Here is an 11,011-nt window from a genome sequence, read left to right on the forward strand (position 1 = left end):
AGAGTGTTTAGTAAAATTTTGGAAGTCACCTAGAAAAAATACTACACAAAAATCAAATCTAGCTACCCATAATATCTTTTGCACACCAACCCTTTTTCAATTCTAACCACCCCCCGCCCAAGTACTGGAGAGCCTGTGAAAGGAAGACTAGACTCAAGATCCTAACTTGCAACACAGAAGGCAAGCAATAAACCAAAGAGTCAAATTTTGTTCAGTTAAGATCTATTGGACTATGCCAGAAACCTGAACATCATGTCTTAACTGCACAAAAAACAGAGCAAACTGGCCACTCATTTTTCATAGGGCCTACAGTGTGCACATCCCAGGATGCAATAATATCTTGATAACAGCAGCCAGTTACTTGAGAAACAGGTTATCCTTGGGGTAATAAGTCCAAATGAAACATGGGGTCCTCACTACAGAATTCAATAAGTAGCTTTTCAATCATTATTGCTAAGTTACAATTACCTTTTGGAGGCTGAGAGAAAAGTATTCTGTAAGCAGCAGCTACACTTGCCACAACATTACTTCTGCTAGTAATAACTCTTGTGGCAACTTGTTCACGGAGCTGAAAAATAAAGTGCAATCACTATAAGGCACCAAGAAAGTATTACAAATATTTTCACTTAAGCTTTTTAGGAAACCTTGAGATGACCACTAGTCAGACATTGCAATTTATACCAGAAGTTACTTCGCAGTCTAAACTAATGAGCAGAGATTAAGAAAAAAAATCTCAGAAGGAAGTTGTATTAGAAATGATCTACCCTGACATCCAGCAAGTCAGGAATAATAACTGAGAACCAGACCCTGATATCTAACATGCGAGTCTGAACAAGAGTTCTGGATATACATGCAAGGTGTACTCGTTTTTGCTACACGTAGGAAAGAAAGCTCAACATTAACAAACGTCTGACAATAATATTACTCTCAATTTGTGGTGGCTATAGGGACGTAAAAAGGATACCACATCTCAAAGAGTTTACTCTCTCCACAAATTACACTTTTATACTGGCCTTTGGCAGCCACTGCTGATTTTGGGATTTTTGCCTTGCAACAGAGTGATTAAATGAGAGACTTCTGAACACATTTGATCCATTATCACTTGGGAGACCTTGTTTATGATGTGAATGAATGAACTGCACTCCCAGCAAAATAGTGAATTAATTTTTACTACAGACATGAGCAAGTGAAGGATTCTTAATATACTAGACCCCGCTTCACACTTAAGTTAAACAAGCATCTAAAGCAAGCTTGAAGACACACCTGAACTTTGGATCCAAGATCCATGGATTATACTTTGAAGATCAAGTATGTTTTGCTGTTCAGATGTATAAAGAGCATTTAAATAATATACAGAGATGGAAGAGTTAAACAGTTTAATTTTACCCCATAGTTATGACATTTACAGTAACTCAGTAAAGTAAACCTTGAACTGCACTCACATGTGCAATAACTCCAGCATAGATTTGCATTTAATAACTTAAAAATTAAAGTTCCCTTTCTCCAACCTTACCTATTAAAAAAGCTACTATAGTTGCTACATGAACATCTGTGCAAGTGAAATGCTATGGAGCATTAAATCTGACAAGATGTTGCTAACAGCTATCACTAGCATGGCAATCTATTTTTGCACATGTTACTATACCAGGACCCTGTTCTTGGGCTGGCTGGAGATGGGAATGAACTAAATAGATAACACTGTGGAAGCATTGTACAAGGGGAAAATAACAGACAGCGTGATGACAAAGTGTACTTCATTTGCTATCAAATATCTGAGCTATTTCATGGAGACAAGGGAGCATGCCCAGTCTCTCTTGATCACAAGAATAAAACAGCCACTAAAATAACTGATCTTCAAATAAGTAGAAGCGAGCAATTCAAATGTAGTGTTTCAAGGACCCTTCAACCTACTCATGGAGATACCAAACACCCACTATTTAACAGTGGAAAACAAATGTAAGCCCAATTATAATGAATAAATGTAACTGCATGCACCATTTCTTCCAGTAGCTGTGCTGGGTATTGTATTTAAAATAAACCAAAACTGGTTACCCTACCAAATAAGCCCTTGACACTAAAATGACTTAGTTCTAATCTGCAGAAAACTGACTATGGAGGCACACACCCAGGACAGAAAAACCACAGCATTTTTAATTGTATAACCAGGCACCTCATGACATAAAAACAGGCACCTCATCACTTCCCAACAATCGAAGTGCTGGGAAGCTTGTGCTAGCTACCTGTGCCTGAAAACATCCTTATGAATCTTTCAAAAGAGCATAAACTGGACCCAATAAGCAGCCTCTTCATTATCCAACTACTATGTGAAAGTACATAAAACATGACCAATGCTAAGGGCCTGGCAACATGCTCACATGAAAGCTGGCTAGACACCAGATCTAGAGTTGTTAGTTTCAGGCACTAACTTTATAGCTGGTTGTCTATTTTTAAAGCTGGACTGTCACATTTATCACACAATAATTATTTTGCACGTGGGGCCAATTTAAATTCATTGCACGATTCACCGGTAATTGTGTGATGATTACTTGGCACTTGTGGCTGATCTTACTACATGCAGGTGGCCTGTGTACATCTACCCTGCGATTCTCCAGCTAATCGCGTAATCTTTACTTGGTACTTGAGGCCAGTTTTACTGCGCAGGGGTGGCCGGTCCAAATTTATTGCAAGATTCACCTGTTAATTGTGCGATCGTTACTTCACACTTGTGATCAGTTTTACTGTGTGGATGGCCAGTGTACATTTATTGCACGATTCCACAGTTAATCACATAAGCATTACTTGGCACTTGTGGCCAATGTGACTACACATGGGTGGCCGGTGTACATGTATTGTGCGATTCTTCAATTAATAACGCGACCGTTACTTCGCACTTGGGGCTGGTCTTACTTCACACAGGTGGCTGGTCTACATTTATTGCATGATCCCAGTTAATCATATGACTGTTACTTGGCTCTTTACTACACGCGGGTGGCCAGTGTACATTTATTGTGCAATTCCCCAGTTAATTGCATGACCACAACTTGGCACCTGTGCCTGGTTTTACTATACACAGGTAGCCAGTATGCATTTATTACATGATTCCCCAGCTAATCACATGACCATTACTTGGCACTTTACTACACATGGGGGGCCGGTGTACACTTATTGCGCGACTGCCCAGTTAACCATGCCGCCATGACTCGGCACTCGCGGCCGGTCTAAACTGACAACGCAGTTTGCCAGTTAAGGGCGCGATCGTTGCCCAGCCCTTGCAGGCAGTTTACATCGACTGCACAGTACATGTAACGTGTTGCCAAGGCCTGCGAAGCAGCAGGAGGAATAACGCCTTGTGCAGAGGACCCAAGGGAGTTGCTCGCCAGCCAGCCAGGCCCAAAACAAGCTGGCACTCTGCGACCCCGGCCTCTTGGACTCCACCTCCCCAGACCCCGGGGCCCTGGTGCCAGGCGCGGCTTCAGTGCGGATAGGCATAGAAGCCCCGCCCCCCAGGAGGCCCCAGCCCTCACGCCAGGGTCGCTATGGCAAACCCCGCGCGCGGGGGTGACTCACGCGCGTCAGACAGAGCCCGGGCCCCGCCAAGCCCCGGCGCCGCGAACAGCTGCGCGACAGCAGCAGCAGGTAACGCAGCGCCATGGCCCAACGGCCGCCTCCCTGTCCAGGCGCCGCGAGACTCCGCGATACGCAGATCGCGCACGCGCCAAGCTACGCCCACGCCGCGGCGTCTGACGTCAGCACGTCCCGGGCGGAGAGGGGAGGGGAAAGAAGAGATTCCGCCTTCTTCCGGGTTTAGCCCCGCCTCTTCCGAACTCCGCCACTCAGGTCCCATTTCCTCCAATCCGGCGCCCCCAACCTCGCCTCTCCAGCAGAGGCCCCGCCCTCACTGCCTAGGAACCGCCTACTCTTCACCTGGCAGCGTCCAGGCCCGCCCTTTTCCCTTTTACCTGCGTACACACTTGTTTACTAGCCCGGGCCGGCGCGGGCTGTAGGAGGCTGCGTCAGTGGGACTGTGATAAGAGGGGGGTGCGTGTGTGCCCTGAGTCAGGGTGACTCAAGCTGTGGGTGCCAGCTGCAGCACGTGTTAGGGCAAATCTGGCAGGATTTGGGGTCCTAGTGACCACATGAGGAGCTCGACCTGCGTTTGAAGGCCAGCTCACAGTGGCTGGAAAATTCATACCAGCTGAGTGGGGGAGACAGACACGTGCCGCCTTAGTGTGTGTTGTCATGTGGCTGCCCCCAGTGCAGCCTGCCTGGGGGTGGGGAGGAGCAGGACTCCTTGATGACCCCACAGAGGTTGGCAGGGGAGAGATAAACCTTATAGACTAAAGGACTAGACCTAGAGAGCACACCCATTTGCATGAGTTAGCTCATTTAGATGCTGAGGAAGGATAGCTCACATGCAGTCCTAGCCGGGTGTAATCTGGCTCGTCCCCCTCCACCCCGCCAGGGACTTCCCAGCCTTTCTTACAGTCCTACTAGTACAACCTGTCTAGTGGGTTGAGGACCAGGGCTCCATGATTCCACACTGGGTAGAAGGCAGCAAGGTAGAGATGCACCTTTTAGACTAACTAAATAGACCTATAGAGAGTCCCAGTTTGCATGAGTTCACTTCCTCAGATGCTGTGGAAGGACAGCACGTGTGCTGCCTCTGTGCGGTTTGGACTTGCCTCTGTGGAGGACCAGGACTTCCCCATCCCCATTCATATGATAGACTAACTAAATAAGCTCTACAACAGTGGTCTCCAACCTTTTTAAGTAGGAGATCACCTTTGGCATTTAAAAGCAACCCAAGATCAACTGTGCAGCACTGTCCCCCCTCAACAAATAAATCCAAGGGGATGGAAGGGGGTTGCAGATTGAGGCAGAAAAAATTATTTAGGGGTGCACCTCCCCAGCAGGTAAGTCCCACCCTGCCCAGGCCCCACTTAACTGACCCCTGCTCCTGCCTCTGCGACACTGACCATCACCCCTTCCCTCCCCCATGGACTGACCTGCGGTGCTTGTGTGCATGCATGCATTCAGCCCCCCACCCTAGCCTCGGATCAACTCCAAGAGGCGCGGAGTGGTTGGTGACCACTGCTCTATAGAGAACACCTGCTTTCACAAGTTTGGTTCCTCAGATGCTATGGGAGGACTGCACATGCACAGCCCTAGAGTGGGTTGTAATCTGGCTCCCCCCAGGCACTGTCCAGCCTTTATTGCAGCTCCTCTAGTGCAGCTTGTCTGGAGGACCAGGACCCCCTGATCGTGATGCACCTTATAAACTAAATAAGACCCTACAGAGAGTGCCAGCTTTCATGCTGTAGAAGGACAGCACAGAGTCATGTATACAGTGGTGTGAGCAATTTGAACACAAAAGTCAGGGAAAAGAAGGGAAAGATGCTTGTTGTGTACCTCTTTTGTATTCAAGTCACTCATGCCACCTCATATACTGCTCTGTGGTGGCCTTTCAGGGTGTCTAATGAAGCAAGCTCATCCAGACTTGTGTTTTCCATAGGTCTTAGTCTATGAGGTACATCTCTACCCTGCCTCCTGCCTGACTTGGGAGGGCTGGGGCTAGCTGCTGCCTCTTGAAAACCAGGGGATGAAATTAAAAGACCCCCAAAATGATTATTAAAAACCCCCCTCATACTTTGTAAGCTAATGGTACAGACTTGTCCCTAACTTGGATATTTGAACATCAGGAATGGGCCACACTCAGCCATGGGCAGATGCAGGGTTTTGAAAAGGAGGGGACATGGTGAGGTGCATCATCGCATACAGCACGGTGCACGTTTTTGTTTCTAGTTAAACCAGGAGCTGTTCTAACAATGGGGGCCTCTGTTCTGAAGGCGCAAGCAGAAACAAATGCAACTATCAGAGCGCGCAGGGATTTGCTGGATTAGACATACAGTTTTAATCCCATAAATTAGGCAAAAACCCTCCGAAGCCGCTGTGCCAGACAGCTGTCTTTGAAGTGGGGTGGAGCAGGAAAGGCGGGGCCCTACGCTGCCCCGCCTGGACCCACCCCTGTACTCAGCCTGAAGCGTGTTCCTTATTCCCGGTGCTGGGCTTTATACGAGGGCCGGTCAGAATTTAATCACACGTCTCCTGACTCGCGACGACGTAAGAGGACATGAGGTCTCGGGGACACGGCCTCGGATAAGCAGCGGGGCTCATGGAGGATCCACAGCCTCTCGCTGCACGAAGCGGGTTTTGCGAAGGGAACGGGGAACAAGGAACAAGCTGCGAGGCTTGGCAGCAGCGGCGAGAGTCCCGGGGCGGTCACAGCCGGCTCCGTCTGCAGCCACAGTGCGGAGCACGGGCTCCACAACCCGAAGGGGCACCCAGAGAGCGGCCCGGGCTGCGTTACGTCGACGCACTGTCACGTAACGCCGGAATGCGCGGGCGGGGGGGGGCGAGTGACGCGAAGAGAGCCACGCGGAGTCACAGGAGGCGGCGCGCGGGGGAGGGGGCGCTGCAGTGACGCACTCGGGGTGAGGGGGCAAAGCCGGCGTGACGCACCGGGAGAGTACTGGGGGTTCGCTCCCATTGGTCGGCGCTCGCAATGCCCCGCCCCTCTGCTCCCAGCCGGCCGGAGCCGGGGCCAGGGTCGGGGTCCCCCGCTCAGCGGGCGCGGGACGAAGCCTTGGAGCTGGATCAAGGGGCGCCTCATGGGTCTAGCCCCGCGCCTGGTTCTGGTGAGGGGGGATGGAGCCAGACGGGTCTCGGTGGTGGCAGGTGACAGAACAAGGAGCAACCGTCTCAGGTTGCAGCAAGGGCGGGTTAGGCTGGATATTGGGAAACACTTTCTGACTAGGAGGGTGGTGAGGCATTGGAACAGGCTTCCCAGAGACCAGGTGCTATCTCCATCCTTGGAGGTTTTTCAGACCCGGCTAGACAGAGCCCTGGCTGGGATGATCTGGTTGCGGATGGTCCTGCTTGGAGCAGGGGGGTGGACTAGATGTCCTTCTGAGGTCCCTTCCAATCCTCATTTTCTGTGATTGGCCACATAAACCCAGAGGGTCAAAAACAGCCTGACCCCTGGCAGTCTCTCTCTGAGTTTGTTGCCACAGATCAATGGCTTCGTTTCTGCACTATAGGAAAATAACAGAGTAAAAACTAAGCTGGCATTTTCCTGTGGGTGCCTTGAGTCTCAGGAGGTTAAAACCAGGGGTGGGCAAAATAGCAGATCTGGCTGGTGGGCGAAATCCATTTCCCAGCAGTCCTTGCCAGGGTCGCTGCAGCCAGTTTCCATGGAGACCCCAGCAGTGACAGGGCCCGGGTTTCCATGGAGACCGGCCCCAGCAGTGCTGGCAGGGCATGCGGCTGGGCAGGGAGCTGCTCTGAGGCCAGGCCTGGCGTGTCTCATGATGGTGACATCGTGGTCTGGAGCCAGGACAGAGCTGCAATCTGCTGCCTGCCTGATCCAGCTGCAGGGTGGACTTTGCCCGCCCCTGGTATATGGCAACTGCCCAGCCTCAAGGTTTCTGGCACTGAAATCTGATGTATCTTCTAATGTGAAATTAAAGGCAGGTGGTAACGAAGCTTTCTGTTGTGGCACAGCTTCTGTTTGAGTAACTGTGGGGCTTGCTTTGAAAATCTGCCACCTGCTGGAACATAAAGGTGTGTCTTGATACTGCATGAAAAGGCTAAGTGACAAAAAGAGAGATCACTTCAGAGGCCTTTGAAACATGTACTTCTACGGATGCAAGTGTAACTAGATCAGCTCAGGTACGTGGAACTTGACTTGAACATGTTAGGCCCTTGGCTGCTTAAGTCTTCAAGGACAGTCAGACTTTGACTTGTCCTTGTTAGTTACCTTCAGGCATTTTCTGTTTGCCTTATGTTGTATAATCTCTGAAGAGAACAAGCACCTGTTGATGTGGGCTCCTTATTGGTGAGCAAACTGGGATTGGTAGAAAAAGAGAATCTTTTTTAGAGGTAGTCTTCAGCTGGAACAGGAGGACAGCATTATCACTTATTTGCTGCTCCTATTTGGAAGCATGTGGAAAAGTTCACTTGATTTATAGTTCAGTCTGGTGTGTTATAGAGCCCCGTCCTGCATGGTGATCCAACTTGAGATTTTTTTAAAGAAACAGTAAGTGTATCCATGCTTTGAAATCATTAGAAAGACCAAGTGGTCTTATAAAACTACACTGTTGAGGCTATACTGGTTCCAGAGCTAGCTTGGGGGGTCTGCATGATGCTGACCTGCACTGAATAGATGTGTCATCAAAGACCCTGGGCCATATTTTGCGCACCCCTGTAATAAAGCCACTTGGCCTGCGTCGGACTGGAGCTAGATTGTTCCAGCCCATGGCTCGTAAAATGTTGCTGGACCCTGATGTATCGTGTATATAAGGAATATTACATTATACATATAATATAATGTCAGGAACCCTTTTACCCTACACTGCATTATTTAAGAAGGCAAGACTTTTGATGCTGGGTTAGATTCTAGTCCATCTGCTCCAGTATCCTGTCTTGGAAAGAGGCTCAGCACCTGATGTATTGAAGGAAGATCCAGGAAACGTCACGGAAGGTAGATATGGGATAATTTGACCCCAGACTGTGTATTTTTCAAATAACCAGTAGTTGGTGATTTTTTGCTTATATTTTAAAGCATGAAATAGGGACAGCTCTGAAACTTTGTAATGTTAACTACAACTCTGAGTGAGCCTGTTACTGCTACAATTAGAGATCCTCTTTTGCAGCTTAGGCTTTCTACCTTAGTGACATCCTGTGGTACTGAGTTCTGTTGCTGACCTGTAGAAATGAAACAATTCCTGTTTATCTGAATTGAATGTGCCATACTTTAATTTAATTTAATGTAATTCGGCTCATGCGCTATGAGAGCAATTGGTAGCTTTTGTTCTTTTGAATGTCTCTTATTAAGTCCATATTTTGAATATATTTATGTTAGATTTCTGATTGGGGTGTGTCTTGTCTTTTCTTTAAACTGTTCTAATGGTTTTAGTTCACCCCGGCCCCCCCCTGCCTAAAAAGTGTGTTCCTATTGTTTCTTTCCTTGTTGTCTCTGAGTTCCCCTTTAAATTCTACAATATTTTTCTTGAGACAAGGTGACCCGCACTGTTCAGAATACTCCAGATGAGTCCATGCTACTAATTTATCTTTGCATATTTTATAATGAAGTGTATAAATAGTTATGTATTCTGTTTCTGTTTTTTTCTAGACACCCATGGGATACTGTAATCAAAGCTGCTATGAGAAAATACCCCAATCCCATGAATCCATGTGTAGTAGGAGTAGATGTGCTAGACAGAAGCCTTGACAACCAGGGAAGGTTACATAGTCATCGCCTCCTCAGCACAGAATGGGGACTGCCAAGTATTGTAAAAGCGGTAGGTAATTGTTACATTGAACAGTTTACTGATGTAGTATCATCTAAACACATTGTCATCTGGATCCTGGATTGAAAATAAAAACTTACTTTATAGGAGAGCTTGTTTCCAGAAATTTTAAGGTGTAATCAGCACATCTCTTGCCAAGAGTGTCTGTGGGCTTATATATATTGCAGTGTCTGTGGGCTTATTAATCGCTTTTAAGATTATAGTATTTTCCCATGCTGGACTATGAAATCTTTCATGGTTTAAGCACCTGGCATGATGGGGTGTTGCTCTTGATAAGGGTGTTCAGTTGCTCACAAATTACTGTGTAATGACACTGTGGAAGATCAGAATGTTTTTATGGTTCCTTATATTGACTCTTTAAATATGAAAATCTGTCTTGCCTTCTAGATTTTGGGAACAAATAGGACTTTGACATACATCAAAGAACATTCTGTAGTAGATCCAGTGGAAAAGAAGATGGAACTCTGCTCCTCCAATGTAAGTGACACTGAGATCAGGAAGCTTTTGATAATGACTGTTGGGAGTGGAACTTGTGCCTCATACCAGTATGAAGGGTTTCAGAAATAGCTATGAATGAAAACAAGTTTGTCAAGACAGATGTTTTCATTGGGAACTGGATAAGGCAAAAACTTACATTTCCTGAATGCGCTTTTCACTATTGGCTTTGTTCATTGCAGGAGTAGATAACTTAGATAAGAGAACTTTTTACATGATTATACATTTCATGAAAATATCTGAGAATATGGAAATGAAACAACTTAGTAAAAAGTGATCTGATTAGTAAGGTTTCTTTTGCTAATGTATGTTAAACAGCACCAGCAACTTGTTATGAACCTGCACAATGTATTAGCTGCCTGTTTTGCTTTGTTATAATATTCTGCAACCTTAAGTCTGGTTTAAATAATGTGGTCCTTAAGAAAGCCTTGTCCTTCTGCAATAAACCCACACTTCTCCATGTTCTTGGAAATGGTAGTGATACTTACTTTCCTGCAGAACCTTTCTGCTACTCGCATGCTGCAGTTCATAGGCTCAACACTCAGCAGTGCTACTGAACTGCCCACTCTATGGATTATGAGAGGCAAAATTGACTTGACTGTCATTGCATTTCCATGGGGGTAAGAAGAATTGCCATAAGTGATAATGCTGTTATTCTGCAGTTGGAATGATTTGACTGTCCTGTTTCTGCTGTTAAGGGTAATCAGGCAGTGCTTCTGAACTGTTGGAGGAGAAAGCTGATAGAGGAAGGCAAACTGAGTATTTAGGTTCTTGCTTTTATTTTTAAGATTACCCTCACAAACTTGGTGTCGGTTGATGAAAGATTGGTCTACAGACCTCATCCAGAAAACCCTGAAAAGTAAGTAGAGTTGTTTGTGGATTTACTTGTTTGTGGGGGAGTATATACTATTTCCTTTCTATATCAATACTTATTTTTCCTTTGTAGGACTGTACTGACACAAGAAGCAATTATTACGGTAAAAGGAGTTAGCCTGAGCAGTTATTTGGAAAGTTTAATGGCAAATACAATATCCTCCAATGCTAGAAAGGTATGTTTTTTGTTGGCAATAATTGGACATGCACTGCTAAATATTGCATTGAACATCAAAATCTGCAATCTTCTCTAATTTCAATTGAGCTGGTGGGTG

The 11,011-nt window shown here is 46.5% G+C and overlaps 2 protein-coding genes across 6 annotated transcripts in view; one reads left to right on the plus strand and one right to left on the minus strand.

Annotated features, from left to right (window-relative positions):
- AFG3L2 (AFG3 like matrix AAA peptidase subunit 2) overlaps window positions 1–3,729 on the minus strand; it is a 42,371-nt gene extending 38,642 nt beyond the window's left edge. Inside the window, exons 1-3 of one of the 2 annotated variants that reach the window (XM_006036338.3) lie at window positions 3,568–3,697; window positions 1,264–1,318; window positions 469–568 (exon numbers count right to left, since the gene is read on the minus strand). In XM_006036338.3, the coding sequence (XP_006036400.1) occupies window positions 469–568; window positions 1,264–1,287 (124 nt within the window). In that variant the 5' untranslated portion in view covers window positions 1,288–1,318; window positions 3,568–3,697. Of the gene's footprint in view, window positions 1–468; window positions 569–1,263; window positions 1,319–3,567 lie in introns of both variants that reach the window. The other variant, XM_006036337.3, reaches the window with a different exon arrangement.
- Window positions 3,730–7,334: 3,605 nt separating this feature from the next.
- The window catches only part of PRELID3A (PRELI domain containing 3A), an 11,779-nt gene continuing 8,102 nt past the window's right edge, over window positions 7,335–11,011 (plus strand). Inside the window, exons 1-6 of one of the 4 annotated variants that reach the window (XM_014526069.2) lie at window positions 7,335–7,728; window positions 8,425–8,539; window positions 9,191–9,359; window positions 9,756–9,845; window positions 10,652–10,722; window positions 10,810–10,912. In XM_014526069.2, coding sequence (XP_014381555.1) covers window positions 9,222–9,359; window positions 9,756–9,845; window positions 10,652–10,722; window positions 10,810–10,912 — 402 coding nt within the window. In that variant the 5' untranslated portion in view covers window positions 7,335–7,728; window positions 8,425–8,539; window positions 9,191–9,221. Of the gene's footprint in view, window positions 7,729–8,424; window positions 8,540–9,190; window positions 9,360–9,755; window positions 9,846–10,651; window positions 10,723–10,809; window positions 10,913–11,011 lie in introns of those variants that run through there. The other 3 variants (XM_025192585.1, XM_014526067.2, XM_025192586.1) reach the window with 3 other exon arrangements.

Source organism: Alligator sinensis, unplaced genomic scaffold (assembly GCF_000455745.1).
Source record: "Alligator sinensis unplaced genomic scaffold, ASM45574v1 scaffold1143_1, whole genome shotgun sequence".
Classification (NCBI taxonomy): domain Eukaryota; kingdom Metazoa; phylum Chordata; order Crocodylia; family Alligatoridae; genus Alligator; species Alligator sinensis.